At 31.3% G+C, this 17,193-nt stretch overlaps 1 protein-coding gene across 2 annotated transcripts; it reads right to left on the reverse strand.

Moving 5' to 3' along the window:
• Positions 1-306: 306 nt before the first annotated feature.
• LOC127729484 (cilia- and flagella-associated protein 157-like) lies at positions 307-17,093 on the reverse strand. 2 transcript variants are annotated; one of them, XM_052237318.1, is made up of 11 exons: positions 16,819-17,093; positions 14,957-15,078; positions 13,633-13,782; positions 12,770-12,923; positions 11,807-12,074; positions 10,212-10,342; positions 9,526-9,676; positions 8,202-8,410; positions 5,586-5,606; positions 4,037-4,244; positions 307-2,109 (listed from the first exon to the last, which is right to left on the reverse strand). In XM_052237318.1, exons 1-11 carry the CDS (start codon positions 16,971-16,973, stop codon positions 1,954-1,956), a joined length of 1,725 nt encoding a protein of 574 aa, XP_052093278.1. In that variant the 5' UTR covers positions 16,974-17,093; the 3' UTR covers positions 307-1,953. The 2 variants fall into 2 exon arrangements, with proteins under 2 accessions (XP_052093278.1, XP_052093279.1); XM_052237319.1 differs by lacking the exon at positions 5,586-5,606.
• Positions 17,094-17,193: the final 100 nt, after the last annotated feature.

Genomic DNA, 17,193 nt, shown 5'->3' on the forward strand with positions numbered 1-17,193 from the left:
TATTTGATTCGGAGTTGGGAAGGTGGGGAAGGAGGGGGTGGGTTTGCAGTTTTTGTGTCACTTTTTAATGAGCCGAAAATAATTGTTATAGTCCTGGTCTGAGTGAAAATACAAAAGTGGGGCCTTTAAGTTAGCAATAAGTATTCTGACCCCGTTATATTTTCCAGGGACCCTGTCCCTCAGAATTAAATGGGCATCTCCTTACAGTATATACAAGAAGAGACTTAAAGGTGCTTATTCTGTCCATCAGCTTAAACTCCTATTCAATTCAAGTGTGTGCAGATATGAAAGAAATTAAACCAATGGCAATGTGAATAAGAAATTTATTTACATAGCAAATTAAAATATACAAAAGAAAACATATTTTTGTTTTTCCATCATGCAAATAAGTATTACACATCATACTCATGATTGAAAGAGAAAGACATAATAACACCACCTTTATCCTTGATTAAAATGAGAGTAGATTTCTATCTCCCGGTAATCACTCCCTAGTAAGTTCTCATAATTCTTCGTTATTTCTTCATATTAACATCTTAAATGAACGAAAAAGAACCCCTATATAAATTTTCAGTATCAATGTGTCAAATTACTTGACATGATTGGTAGGAGGTCCTGTGTGTAGGATATTAAACAACCCCAACTAACCATTTCAAATAAGTACTGACACTCTTCTCCCCTACATTTTGTCAATGAATGCTGACATACTTCTTCATCAATAAATAGTTAAAAAGATAGAATAAAGTAATTAGGGGGCAAATTTTAGATCTAAAGAAGGAAAGATGACCCTTACTCATGAATATCCCTGGTTGACAATACATACTGATATACTCCTACCTTCTATTTTGTTACTGTGATTGACAATAAATTATCAAAATAAATCTTAACTTTACTGTACAATGTGGAGAAAAATAAGATAGATCAATCATCTACTACTGAATTTTTCTTAATCATCCACAAAAAAAAAACCAAACAAAAAAAGGTTAAAAACTAAAATATGAAGAAAAAATGAATAATTTGGATAAATTGAGAAAACCTATTGAAAGAGTCAAGCCTGGCAAATAATACCACCTTTTTCTAATTTATTCAGGGTTGATGGAGTAAGAAATATACATTCAAATCGTTTTCCTTGGCAAGAATGTTTTTCAGTGTGCATGTCAACAGGTAAAAAATAATGGTTTTCTCTTTTAAAATAAAATAAACCATTAAAACCATACATTTGTAATAAATTTGTAGTATACACACTTCCAAACGTACTCCAAGTAGATTCTCAATTAGGTGTTAACACTTAAACATTGAGGACTAGCACAGTCAAATGATGTTTCAAGTTTTATAAAAAACACTATATAGAAAGAAGATAAATGCACTCTTATTATACACATTAACAGACATAACAAGTATATAGTATCACAGAACTTTCAAATATAACAAATAAATAGAATTTCAACTGTTGAGGAATTACCTCCCCTTTATCATTTATACTGTACATATAAGGACAACCTCTTGCTATATATATACAACTGTTTAGTTTCCTTAGCACTGCATCTTTTGGGGCACATTTTTGAGGTTATAAAACAAAGGTAAAAACTATTTTTGTTTCTCATGGTGTTAGACATAAAAGTACTTTTCAAGAGGGTAATTCTTAGCAGAAACTACAGTGCCATGAAAACTATGTTTAATATTTTGATATGGTACCATAGCTCCATAAAATGTCAAAACTCAGCAAACAATCAGTCTTATCTTCATGAGACTTTCAACATGTTTGACTATCTTTAGGAGAGGAACATTCTTCTTTAATAACAACTTAGGAGATACACATGTATGTTTCTGTCTCTATGAGTTTGTCTTTTTTCTACTCGTATCTCTTGAAACCATTCAAAACAAAAGATATAACAACCATGCAGTGATTGTACACATAATGGACGGAGTGATATGGTGAAAGTGCTCGTCAACTTAGAACACTTTACTTGTCATTTTACTAGAAGTCCTGATTGGTCCTAATGGTGCGACCACCGGTGGTGTAATCCTCTCTATTGAACCTTCATGTAACATTGCATTCTGGGTAGCAGCTGGCACTCTAGCAAGCAGCTGATCTGCATAGAACAGTGCCTGAAACAATAAAAATATTCAACTATAGCATTGTTATGATTATTGGTAAGATGCAAGGGCTTCGATTTTAAGCACTATAAGATGATTTTATAATAGTCGACTCTCATATCTCTAATTCAGTCTGACCAGAGAAATATTTTGAGAAACTCGTAGTTCAACTCAAATAAATACTGGAAGTTTGACAGACAAAGGGACACAACTCTTGCTTAGCTTGGTAAGGCTAAAATAAATCCATATATATGGTTGTGATCTATATTCTGGTCTGAGATCAATGTATCTGTATGTTATTGTCTTTTATTAATTTAATAAAATTATGTGTTTTTTGGTCTCTTTGTACAGTAAGAATTTTCCAGTAATTTTCTGCAGAGAGAATCATTAATAATTTCTAAGACTTTAGAACATTTAGATTTCTTTTCATTTTCTTTTATTTTGATCTTTTCCAGCAAGAGAATACAAAAGATTAAAGACGTTGATTGAGTAGTTTTGACTTTTTCACTGACTCTCACTTTATGCACAACCGTGCTAATTACCCTTAGTTAATAATAAAACTTTTTAAATATTTTTTCATAATCTATAACAATGTATTGCTAATTATTTATTATGATGATCAAAGAAAATCTTACGTAACACTCTCAGAAAAAGAATTTCATAAATTAAATTAGTTGTCAATGTCCAAAAATTTAATTGCAGATGTGTTGTCAGATAAGCTGGTCAGTCCATTTAAATCCCTGAGGTAATGTTTTGGCTTACATGTATTACTTCGACACAACGAATTCAATTTTTATGCTTTTGTTAGCCTTGGGACCGTAACGTTGGTTCGAAACAACTGACATTTCGACTCATCCACTTTCGACTCTTCAGGAGTCAAATACATATATTTGTATGGAACAAAGTACGAGACCACATGAAAATCTGACTCCTAAATTTTGAGTCGACCAAGTTCGAGACAACGTGAGTTAATTGAATATAGAAATAAAGATATATGTGTGTTCTTTTTTTAGATCTAGATGACATTAATGAAATGGTTACAAAACATCACAGTCTTAAATGATTGAAATTTTGTTTGTTGGGAGTCATGTTTAAGTGTAAATTTGCATCAGTACATCCAAATCATTAACTTAATTAAACAAGTTAGATTTTTACAAATCCTACTTTTAAATAAACCCATCAAGAGATGCTCCTTCATTACCAGCAAAAGATATATAGCTATGATCTGATAAGATATGTCTCACAGTAATTCACATTTCTTTGTTTGATTCTAAATAACATTGTCTTCAATAATGATTTGCTTTTGGAGCACTATGGTTTGTATGGCTACAGATCTGGGGAGAACTTTCTTCTGGCACTGATTGTTTGTGTGGCTTTATACAGATCTGGGGAGAACTTTCTTCTGGCACTGATTGTTTGTGTGGCTATATACAGATCTGATGAGAACTTTCTTCTGGCACTGATTGTTTGTGTGGCTATATACAGATCTGGTGAGAACTTTCTTCTGGCACTGATTGTGTGTGTGGCTATATACAGATCTGATGAGAACTTTCTTCTGGCACTGATTGTGTGTGTGGCTATATACAGATCTGATGAGAACTTTCTTCTGGCACTGATTGTTTGTGTGGCTATATACAGATCTGATGAGAACTTTTTCTGGCACTAATTGTTTGTGTGGCTATATACAGATCTGATGAGAACTTTCTTCTGGCACTGATTGTTTGTGTGGCTATATACAGATTTGATAAGAACTTTCTTCTGGCACTGATTGTTTGTGTGGCTATATACAGATCTGGTGAGTACTTTCTTCTGGCACTGATTGTTTGTTTGGCTATATACAGATCTCGTGAGAACTTTCTTCCATAATGACTTACTGTAGAAGCACTGTTTGTTTGTATGGCTACAGATCTTGTAATAACTTTCTTTAGATATTACTTACCTTAGGAGCACTAACTGTTTGTATGGCTACAGATCTTGTGAGAACTTTCTTCAGATTCCCAAGTCTAGTTGTAGCAGATAATACTCTCATTTGTTCAAAACTGGTAGGTATATGCTGTTTAGGACGTGGTATGAGTCCTAAATCTCCTAGCTGATAGTGTGGTAAAGTGCCACCTGGATGTAGTGCCACAGGTGACATTGGCAATTGTCTGAAACACATGTCAATACATTTATAATCCTTTTTATTCTGGAACAAATTCAAGTTTGAGGTAGATTAACACTGACTAAGCATAAAACAGTGCACATATGGTGGCTGCCATCTTAAATTTGTATGAACAAAGTTGTAGAGTATTAAGGACCTAAAATTCTAAAGGGTTAATAAACTGTGTTAAATCATTAAATTTTGAAACCCATTATATTCCTTGAAAAAATGTCTATCTTGGGCCTAACCAAAAGGGGTTTTTTAATTAATTGCCTTAAAATTTGAAACATATGAGAATAAAGATAATACAGATTCTGATATTTAATTGTATATACCTTGAAGAAACATCAAGCAGTTTACCAAACATTCAAAGACCTGAGAGAATGTACCTGGTATTTCCTTTTTATTCTGAAGTTTTAACTATATTTTGGGCTAAATACAGACTTTAAGGCCCTACCTCTTATTTCAAAATTGGGCCAATACATGTTAGTTAACTCAAGTCTGTGCCAATAAAATACACTTTTAAAAAAAATGTTGACTAATGAAGATTAAGAAATTATTGCGAGGTTCTTATTAATGCGAATAGTGCGAATAGTGCGACTGGGTGAGTGCCAATGAGACAACTCTCCATCCAAGTCACAATTTATAAAAGTAAACCATTATAGCATTATAAATCTGTATACTGATTTTCCTGAAGTTGCAATAATCAATCTTGCATTTTGTAAATTTTTCAAAAATCACAATAATAATTGGATGCAATAATTTCTGAATTTACAGTAACACGTTATATCCCCTGAAATTAGGTAACATCTTAAACTGACAAGAAATGAAATTATCAAAAAGTAGACATGGTTAGCACAATCTAAATTCAAGGTTTAACTGTGTGTACTCATTAGTATACATGTATATAATTTACATTAAAATGAAAACCAATTTTTGGCTTTGTAAGAATAAACATGTAGGTAAAATAATTGAAAACATTTTCTATAAAGTACAATGGAAGTGCTGAAAACGCAAGACTGGTAATGTGTATCTAGTGATTCTATACAGAATTCTGTTGCCATATTGCACAAATCAATTTCCAGTGTTATTTTAATGCAACAAATACATTTTATACACTAATTCATGTAATTGTGGTCAACAACATGTTTTACACACTAACTGTTGTCAATGAACACATATAACACATTAAATGTTATTAGAAAACTCATGCAATACATGTGAGTATTCAGTCACCACACTTTTTTTAATTGACAATCCATTGAACATTTATAGCAAACATCATAGTGATACATGGTGGGGCTCATTTGTACTCAGTGAATGTTGTGATTTGTAAATAAATATATACCTCAGACTTCCAGTACCACTACTAAAACATCAAAAATACACTCAGTATCAAAGCAGTCAACACAGAAGTCTTAGTAATTCAATACATTTTGTTGATTATTTCAATTTTCATCAAATTTAAAAATATCTGAGAAACACCAAAAATTTTAATCTTAGAAATCATTTTTAACAAAAATGTCTATGATATACTTTACAATTTATCCAGAGAGCAAACTTCATATAGTCCTCAGTAAACAAAGGAGACTATTTAACTTTAAACACAAACCGTGTTTTTGATATTTTTCAGGTATGTCATTACTTTGGTGAATATATTGTCATTTTTCATGAAGAAGGAATTTTTCACTCAATATATAGAAGAAGAGATCTTTTTGATCTTAACATCTTCATCCTTTAAACTCTTGTAGATATTTGTCTCCTTGGCAATTGTTCAACATCTTATTATTGTTATATTTATGGATTAATAGATTGATTGATTGATTAATTGGTGATAAACGCCACTTTCAACACTATTGTGCTATTTCGTGGCAGTCAGTTTTTATTGGTGGAGGAAGCCGGAGTGCCCGGAGAGAACCACCAACCTTCGGTAGGAAAACTGACAATCCTAGTCAATTAAGATTAGAGTCGAGCGCACCTGCCCCGTGCGGGATTCGAACTCACAACCTCAGTGTTGACTGGCTAGTGATACAGTAGTTCGACTACTTAGACCACTCGGCCACCGAGGCCCCTGGATTAATAGATCATGTTTGTTTGTGAACATATATATCATGTTCAATACTTATTACTTCGTGGACTAAAAGTATAAAGCCCTTTTGAATGTATATCACTATATGACAAACTGCTTCCAATTTAACCAAATATTTGGCACATAGTCACATGGTTTTGATTCACCACTGATAGTCTGCATACTCATTTTTTTTATTGCGAAAATATGTTGAAAGTACTTATTCTCAAAACTGGAGAACACAATATTAATGGAATAGTAAAGAATGAGACATTTAAATGGCCACACTGGTAACGTAATAGTCTCACTTTTATTAAAGAAACAACATCCAATATCTCTCACTATAATGTTCGTTTACCATTCATATTAATTAATTATTATTAATATAATACAATTTCTAAATCAATATCTTTCACTATGTTAAAAACACAGGGTTATGAAGAAGCATTAAAAACTTGCTGAAAAAGATATTCTAAGTCTGACAAATAATGTTACAACCAATTAAATCCTACCACCATGTTTTAACTTGAGCGTGGCATTGCTGTCATGCAATTAATTTTTCAATCAAATATTTCTTTTTTTACCTTTAATGTGTAATACAAATGGTACTCTCCTATATATGTATAAATATATGGTCAATATTTAAAAGTGAACACAGTATTATTTGATCCTTTCGATGTTTATAGCAGGCACAATTTATATACAAAATAAATTATTTTAGAGAAAGAAACAAGATACTCTAGAATTTGACAATAAACAGGAACACACAACTATGGTTTCTAATTTGAATAACTCTTGGTCTAAGTTTAGTTATCAAACAATACATATAGATTCTACCACTGCATCGAGTGTGATACAATATTTATCCACTCGAGACAGTTAAATTTTCAAATTTAAAACACGAGGCTCGCCGAGCGTTTTAAATATTTAAAATTTAACTGTCGAGAGTGGATAAATTTCATATTACACTAGATTTGGTGGTAGAATCTGTTTTTCGAATGATTTTCAAACAATATGCAGGCAAACTTATTCCGTCTTTTCGAATGATCTGTAAAAAGATGTGTTCTTTCTATGTGACGTCATCAGGCATGGTCGCCTTTTTTCATGCCGTCAAAATAGGAAATTCAGAGGAAAGCAAGTAAATTCGACGTCATAATCGGATTTTAACCAATGAAGAACTGAGATCAAATGAACCACACGTTGATTAAATTTTTTTATACAATGGGTGCAGAAAGGGATAAATTGACGAAGAATTAGAGAAATATATTTATACTACACACCCTTATTTTAACCATGTCCATAAATGCATAATGGAAGGGGCATGCAATCATCTGATTATCCAACAAAAATGAATAAATTCTTAAAACCCTTTCACCTTTTAATTTTATTGACAAATGAATATTATAACTTACAACTGGACAGAGATCACAGTGACATCCTAAACATGTTTAATACTATTGCCATAAATGACCTCCCCCAAAAAGAATTGTTTTCATATACCGTATATTCAAATTTGAGTACATGCAATAGCCTTACAGAAAACAAACATTTTAATTGTATCAATATCTTAAAAATATGTCTTCATCCTTATAATGATAATAAAACTTTAAAATGTTGGTGTGTCAAAGCACTTTATATCTAGATTTTACTTCATCACGAACAATCAAATCGAAAAATATCCAAGCCAGGAATGTATAAATACTTTTGAATACTTGTTGAGTTATGTGACCAAAAGTGACCTCAAAAGAAAAGCTTACTCCACCTATAAAGGAAGATGTAAGTAAATGTTGTAGCTCATATTTAAATATCAATTAAAAGATCTAAACTGAAACAATGCAATTTTTTAATTTTTTATATCAAATATAAATGTGTTATAATTTACATTTGCGAACTTACCCTCTCTTAATGCCACCTTCACTTCCTGGCATTTTACTGGCACTTCTCTGTCGTATCTTATACTGTTTACCCAGTTCTCCAAGTTGAGGCCCCACACCAATAGCAGCAGCACTATTCATTAATATCAGTAAGTTTTCTAACATATTATCTCGTCTTTCTATTTCATTTAATTCCCCATCTCCTTCTGGTTCCTCATCTGGTGATGTTTTCTAAAAATACAAACAAATATGAAATGTTACGTAATTTATGCTTTACAAAAATAAGATGTGGCATAATTGCCAATGAGAAAACGCTCCCCCTAATGACGTAGATGTTAAGTTTCAGTCTTGTTTTTATTTATTTTTTTTATCTACCGGGTAATTTAGGCTCATAATTTCAAAGGATATTTTTTCTTTGGATTCATTGGAAAAGAATATAAAATAAAAATATCATGAAATACTAAATAATAGTCTACATACCAAAGGTCAATATTAATAAAGCCAATATAAAAAAACCTTGTGTTTATGACCCTATTTTTATTTTCCTCAAAATGTCTAACCTTAGTTCTTATTGACAATTTTGGTAGTGAATCATGACAAAATTGTAAAGCCTCCCCTTTTACTCAGGGTAAAAAAATGAACCAAAAAAAAATACAATACCTTACTTCATACAACATTAAATTTTGCTAATCTTAGACTTATATTTTGTTTACCTTGAGAGCTATTCTTAAATCTGACCAAATATCATTAATGAGTTTTTACCCTGAGAGCTATTTTTAAATCTGACACCACATTATTAATGAGTTTTGACCCTGAGAGCTATTTTTAAAGCTGATGCCACATTATTAATGAGTTTTTACCCTGAAAACTATTTTTAAAGCTGACATCACATTTTTAATGAGTTTTTATCCTGAGAGCTATTTTTAAAGTTGATCCCACATTATCAATGAGTTTTTTTACCCTGAGAGATATTTCTATATCGGACGCACATTATTAATGAGTTTTTACCCTGAAAACTATTTTTAAAGCTGACAGCACATTATTAATGAGTTTTTACACTGAGAGCTATTTTTAAAGTTGACACCACATTATTAATGGTTTTTACCCTGAGAGCTATTTTTAAAGCTGATGCCACATCATCAATGTTTTTTACACTGAGAGCTATTTTTAAAGCTGACACCACATTATTAATGGTTTTTTACCCTGAAAGCTATTTTTAAAGCTGATGCCACATCTAATGAGTTTTTACCCTGAGAGCTATTTTTAAAGCTGATGCCACATTATTAATGGTTTTTACCCTGAGAGCTATTTTTAAAGCTGATGCCACATTATTAATGGTTTTTTACCCTGAGAGCTATTTTTAAAGCTGTTGCCACATCATTAATGAGTTTTTCTAGCTTTAACTTGTTCTTTTTTTCTGAAAGATGATCATCTTTAACTTTCTTCACATCTTCTTCCAGTAGTTCATTTTCTTTTGCCATTTCCTGAATTTCATCCCTAAAATGTAGCAATTATTATTTATAAGATCTCACATTGTATCTGTTTCAATATAAAGTGCAACAAAATGGTCAAGTTAAGGTAAGGTACTATTCAAAATTACACTACTTTTTTTAATGAAGCAAAACTTGTATTGTCAATCTATAAGTTAAAACATTTACTGTTGATTACAGAAGAATTTAATACAGAAGTGTTAAAAGTAGTCTATTTATTATTCATTAATCAGTTTTTGTCACTAGCAATAACTGGGCCCTGTCAGGCCTCGCGATTAATTATAAGTATTACTTCTCAACCTTTGAGATACAACATACTGTGATATATGATGTAATTTAATTTTGTTGGCGTTTTTGGTATTGTGTTTGTACAACAGTTAGACACCTTCCCTCCTTAATAAGGTGATAAATATTACTTTACCTTTGAGATACAACATACTGTGATATATGATCTAATTTAATTTTTTTGGCGTTTTTGGAATTGTGTTTGTTCAACAGTTAGACACCTTCCCTCCTTAATAAGGTGATAAATATTACTTTACCTTTGAGATTCAACTTGTTGTGATGTAAGATCTAATTCAGCGCTGAGATGCTGGTTTTGTGTTTGAACAGATTCTAATTCTCCAATCAGGTTCTCTTGGTTAAAACATTTCTCTGTCAGCATTCTTATCAACTATAAATGTATAAATCATAATTACCATGATTAAATTATGAATAAAAATTATAACATTGATAATGGTATTATTCAATTACTTTGACTTCTTAGCAAATAATCCTGTACGTACATATATGTGACAACATAGGTTAAAGAACAAATTCAACAATGTCATCTAAGGAAAATTAAGCCTGTTACACCATAGATTAAAGATTGAATGATGGATTGTTGGTGCTTAATGCCACTTTCAGCACTGTTGGCTTTATCTTTCTGTTTAGTTTTTATTGGGAGAGGAAGCCAGAGTGCCCAGAGAAAACCATGACCTTTGGCAGGAAAGCAGATTCAAGAACAATGTCATCTTAGTAAAATAAACTGTGTTCACATTAGGTTAAAGAACCATTGTTCCATCTGTGAGATTAATAAAATCATCCTAGAAGCAAAATATAATGGTAGAGAAAATAATATCACTGTGTAATATGATCTATCTTTAATACAATTGCAAAATAAGAATCTTTTGAACAACAGCCAGCCCAGAACATTCCCCTAAAGAAGCAAGATGTGTTGTCCTTTGTAATATGATGTTGTCTTTGTCCAGGATTACAACTTCAACAAAAACTACTCAATTACACAATCAAATTGGATAACTAATTGGTAGCCTCTATGATATGGATTTATAAAGATTTAACATCTAGTATATTAATCAAGACATTTCCATCAGTTGTTTATAATTTAATACTAGACCAGAAGTAGTGCTATTGCTTATATTTTTACCATACCAGGGTGAGGGGCTATGTTTATCAAAGCTGAACTCCTTTAGGTTCCAGGTATTTTGTTTTTTTATTGATAAGGGCCCAGTCAATTAAAAGACTGTCTATATAGTAATCAGCTTGTCTGTTTGTGTTTTCATCTGTCACAAATTGTTTCTGCTCTCTTACTTTAAAACCCCCTGGAGTTTGGTGATGGATTTTTCGAGTGATTATTCACCACTACCAAAAGGTGTTTCACATTCTCTGAAGAAGAAAAATGGACACTGGAAATTGCCAATAAAAGCACTGTTCCATTTCTTTTTGTGTGTTTTTTTTTTTTGCTGTGCATGTATTGATTTTGTGTCATGGATGGATACCCCATATCCTTTGTTTTTATACTGAATGTGCTGAAAGTCAAGGTCAAACTTAGTCATGCCTGGGGTAATACATTTGTACAAAAATCATTTTTGCTCTTCAACTTTAAACCCCCTTGGAGTTTGGATGATTGAAATGTGGCACGATTATTTACCAATACTAATAGGTCAGAGAGTTAGTTGAACTTTGATATTTATGCATATACTTGGAACAATTCTTATTGAATCATCATTTTCTTATTTACATGATGTGGTTTCCTCTGTGATGGCTCTTTTCATTATCCTCTAGTTCCTTGATTCTTGAAACATTTCAATCAATGGTTATATTTAACCAGACCAGGGGTATTTGATGTTACACCTACCTTTTGGTTACTGTGATTTTTCTTGATTAATTCCTTCTCATTTGTTTCCAACATTTCTATCTGTTGTTTGTATTTTTTGGCTACAGCTTTCTGTTCATCATTCTCTTTGATTAGTTCCATGGTTTTATCAGACATTTTCTGTAGCTGAGCTTGGATGGAAACATTTTCTCTGATGGTTCTCTTTGTTGTCTCTGCCATCTGTTTATTGGATACTTTCCTGAATTCTGCTGCCACATTATTAACCCGGTTCACCATTTCCTTTTTCAATCTGTAATACAATGTCATAATTATTTATTTACAAAATAATACAATATAAATATCCAATTTATCTGTCTTCATTCTATTGCTTCTGACTTACCTGAGATTATTAATGGCAAACTGAATGATATTCTCTTACATGTACAAGAAGAAAATATAATTCATTATCTTCCATCTATAGACATCAATGAGATAAAATTGGTGTGCATCAGAGTAGACATTAATTAGATAGCAACTTAACAACACAAACAAACCAATTAGAGAATTCACATACTGTGGATTTTTTATTACTCATGGGATACCAATTTTTGTTGATTTCATGATTACAGGTGAACCACGAATTTAAATTTCCAACGAATTTAATATTTTGTTTAGGAATTTATGCAGACTTTGGCAAAACCATGAAATCAAATATCCACAAAAATACAAAGTTTCCTCAATCCACAAAAATTGGTACCCACGTAAAATTAATGAATCCACAGTAAACAGAATGCCATAGATATAAATATCTGGAAACAAAAATCTAAACTATTATGTCCATTATGTCAATTTATGTATAAGAATAGGATTGACTAAACACGAAGTTAAGGAGGTATTTTTAAATATGTCTGTATAATATTATTTACTCACTAATAATGTGTTTTAATTCGAGAGTGAAATATCAAACTGTACCAATGTTCTACAGTGACCTTAAACTTTACACACCTATCTTTTTCTATCACTGCCTTTCTTTCCAAGTCATAAATTTCTTTGTCATGGTCAAGATCTTTTTGATTAAGCTTGGCTTCAAGCTCTGCAAACTTCTTGTTGAGTTCATCTTGTTGTACTCGGAATTCTTCCAAGGCATTCAATTTCCCAGCTGAAATGATAAAGACAAATCTTTCGCAATCACATGAAATTAGGTTTTGTGCTGAACCCTCTATTTCAGTTTTAACTGATTTAAATGGTGGCCACAAGAATTTTTTTAGTAGTGCTAATTTTGCTATCTCATTTCAGACATGTTTATTGTAGCAATTTCAGTACATTGTATCATTCAGATAGTAAGTCTGTGGTGAAGAATTTTCTTTCAACTGGTTGGTTCAATTTGAAATTAAAAGAGAGCAACTGAACACTTTTTATGCATGAACTCAACATTGCCCAGGTCATGTGACTTAACTTTTCAGTTACCACGACAATTTTCATATCAATACCTGATATTTTTAACAGTTCTTTACAAAATCCAATTAAATTGACCTCTTACAACATAATTGGTTAATAGAAATCTATTCAACTTCAGATGTAATCATTTTGGTTAGAGTTAATAGGTGTGACATGATAAACGTAATTTTATTTATAAATAATACATAATTGTTTTAAACAGTTTTCAAAATCTTCTTTTCCTTGGTGGTCCTTGAAGATAATCTGCCAGTCCTCACTATCATTTTTATTGCAAAAATATCAAAATTGTGTCGCTCCTTTTCAAAATGTTCGTGGTTAAAAACTTCGGACCATTTCTATTTTTAAATCATTTTGAACATGTTAAATCTAATCTATATATAAATTATATACAACACTAAGTATACACTTACTAGTCAGTGTTAATTCTGCTGAAAGTTTGTCATTTTTCTCCTGATATTCTGTTCTAAGCTGATGGATTTGAGCATTCAAACGTTCTTTCTCTGATTCCAATGTTTGCTCCAAACCAATCAGCTGGTCCTTCAAATCATTACATTCATCCTCTAAAATGATACAATAGATAAATAATGTGAATATGTATAAATCAATACAAATACCTGTAACTTTAAAATCACAACAAATTAAATCCTAAAACTGTTTTACTGAGGAGGTACAATATACTTCTTGGAGAAAACTCTTAAGAAGTCAATAGAAAAATTATATGGTTTTGTCTTTGGGAACTTAATTAATATGAATAAGTTATTAAAACAGACTAAAAGCTTCAAAGCAAATAACATCTTTGTCTTGCTATTTATTTTTTTTCGCGTATTTCTAAAATTAATTTAATAAGAGTTTGAAATTTGTGCACTTAAATTAAAATATGTAAATATTTACATATATATATGTATCTCTTACTCAAATTTAAAACAGGAAAGATAATAACTGTGAGTAATGAAATCATGACATACCATATATCAGAATGAAGCTCTTTTGTCTTGAGTGTTGAGATTTCAGATTATTTGATAGTATAGCTCAGACAAACACGGTGTAACTTGAAATGCTACTTTAGACAAATAGTGTAACTTGTTAAATATGCTAGCCTGAAGACAGTGTAACTTGTAATGCTACCTCAGACAAATAGTGTAACTTGTTAAATATGCTAGCTTGAAGACAGTGTAACTTGAACTGCTAGCTCAGACAAATAGTGTAACTTGTTAAATATGCTAGCTTGAAGACAGTGTAACTTGAACTGCTAGCTCAGACAAATAGTGTAATTTGTAATGCTAGCTCAGACAGTGTAACTTGTAATGTTAGCTCAGACATTAAGTGTCATATGTATTTACTATAGCTCAGACAAACAATTTAACTTGTAATGTTAGCTCAGACATTGTCACTTGTATTTAATAGCTCAGACAAACAATTTAACTTGTAATGTATAGCTGACTATGCGGTATGGGCTTTGCTCATTGTTGAAGGCCGTACGATGACCTATAGTTGTTAATTTCTGTGCCATTTGGTCTCTTGAAGAGAGTTTTCTCATTGGCAATCATACCACATCTTCTTATTTTTATAGCTCAGACAACAGTGCAACTTGTAATGATAGGTAAGAGGTAATTTGTAATGCTAGCTCAGGCTAACAGTTTAACTTTCAATCTATCTCGATTGTATTTAATCTGAGTCTGACTTTAAATTAATACTTCTATTCACTTAGATCTGAGTCTTGATATCTTTACGTACCACTTCTATTCAGTTTTCCTTCTAGCCAGAGAATAATCTGTTCTTTATTCTTGATCTCATAATCCTTTTGTGACTCAAAAGCTCCTTTCTGAACTTCTAACTCATCACATTTTTTCTGGTACCTTAAAAAGAAAAAACATTCATTATATATCCAATGTACATGTACATGATGTATATATATGGTCATGTATTTTTTCTGTTTATATAATTTTAGGTCAAATTAATCATATTTGTAATATTGATTTACATGCATATGTGACAATGTACATAAAATTGAGAATGGAAATGGGGAATATGTCAAATGTATGTTAATCAGACCATAAACATGATAAAAGAAACAACTTTTGGTTGGTATACATACATGACATATTGATGTAATAATGATCTGACATGATAATAAATGCACAGTTTGTATATTGATTATGTACATGAATATTAATCAGACCATAAAAGTTCAAACAACTTTTGGTTGGTATACATATTAATGTAATAATGATAATGAATGTACAGTTTGTGTATTGATTATGTACAAAATGTACATACATTATGTATGTTAATCAGACCATAAAAGGTCAAACAACTTTTGGTTGGTAGTAATGTAATAATGATAATGTATGTATAGTTTATTAAGGATTCATGACTAGTACTACAGTACATCATGTACATATATACAGTATTCATACATTGTACATACATTTGTACTTTTAGGTAAAACTGATGTAAACTTACACTACAGAGACTCCTTCCATATATTCAATATATCAAAAGTACATGTGATTATCTTAGGATTTTTCATTCATGTTATAACGTCCAGAAACAAAATGCTTTAGCCATGTATAAAGTTGATCTAATAATTGTTTCAGCTGTATGTAGATCTTCAACATTTAATATACATGTAATAGGTTTTGGCAATTTGGCCTAAAGCATCCCTGAAGGGACATTAATTGACAAATGCCAAGCTGGTCCAGCTAATGGAACAACATGCATGACATTTAGAATGGTAAAAAACAAAGCATGTACGAAGTGTAAGGGAATATATTTTTGCAGCTTGTCTATTTGTTATATATATAAATATGGAAGTAGATTGTAGAATCAATTATTCTTCCAAAAATTATATAATTCACTGTACATGCATATTACTTTGTAAAACATGCATTACATGCAAAAAAAAAAAAAGAGTGAAAAAATACAAGAACAGATAACTTGGTCTGCGTTGTTTTAAATACTTTGTACTCATGTTTACTTCAATGCTATTACACCATGTACACCTAATTATCGCTATTTTTCCGCCATAACTGGATATCACAAATGTTCCCATAAAATTTTAACGACATATATAATAGAAAATAATTGACGCCACAATGGAAAAGTGATTGTTGTATGACGTCAATAGTTCAATAGGCACAGATTCTCGGATCAAGCGGTGCAGATTTCCAAATAATGATAAGGTCTTTTAAAGAAAATAGTTATCTGGTACAAAAATGCTGGTAGCAGCAATACAACATAAGTATTCAGTGAAATTTTCAACACAAACTTTAACATACGACTGTTCCAATAATATATAACATAGCATTATACAAGACAATGAAATTAGAACCAGGGCATCCAGGTACTAGGGGGAACGTTCAAAAAGGCAAACATTCCTGAATTCCAATCCCTTTGTTTAAATGTACATTTGAAATTTGAACAATAAAAAATATTTTGAACAAACCTGGATTCCCAAATGACAGTAGTCAAAGATGTAACTAATATTAAAGCTCATTGATACATAAATAATGTAAGCAAATTTAGGTCAGAATATTTGTGATCAATAAATGTTGAAGAATGATAATGAAGAAAAAACACAATTCAGGCAAACTAACCGGACAAGTCTGTTTTCCAAATCTCTTATTTGAATTAGATAATATTCTTTTGAAAGTTCATTTAATTGCTCTCCTGGTGGCTTAGCAGATCCACGTCCTGATTTCTTAGCACTTTTCTTTCCCTTCTTCCCACTCTTCTTCTTTTTTGGTGGCATTTTAAAAAATGTAATTTAGATAAATCAAAAGAATTAAAGACAGGTCGACAGCTTTTACACAGAGCCAAATAAAATAATATCACTTGTCTGCCGCCATATTGTTGCTACTAATGCCTTGGAAACCCTCTGTGCGTTCGACTTTCAGCTGTAACGGAATCGGCCATTTTCTATTTATAATATTTGTTTTCTTTGTGTTCGTGTTATATATTATTTCCAGCCT

This window comes from Mytilus californianus, unplaced genomic scaffold, assembly GCF_021869535.1.
Source record: "Mytilus californianus isolate M0D057914Y unplaced genomic scaffold, xbMytCali1.0.p SCAF_2, whole genome shotgun sequence".
NCBI classification, from domain to species: Eukaryota; Metazoa; Mollusca; class Bivalvia; order Mytilida; family Mytilidae; genus Mytilus; species Mytilus californianus.

Excerpts from the sequence above, each read along its gene's own strand:
- LOC127729484 (XM_052237318.1), bottom strand. The coding sequence starts at position 16,973 with ATGCCACCAAAAAAGAAGAAGAGTGGGAAGAAGGGAAAGAAAAGTGCT. Across the intron at positions 10,343-11,806 it reads AAAATCACAGTAACCAAAAG|TTGATAAGAATGCTGACAGA; the intron begins GTAGGTGTAACA and ends ATACATTTATAG. Across the intron at positions 9,677-10,211 it reads CAACAAGTTGAATCTCAAAG|GGATGAAATTCAGGAAATGG; the intron begins GTAAAGTAATAT and ends GCTACATTTTAG.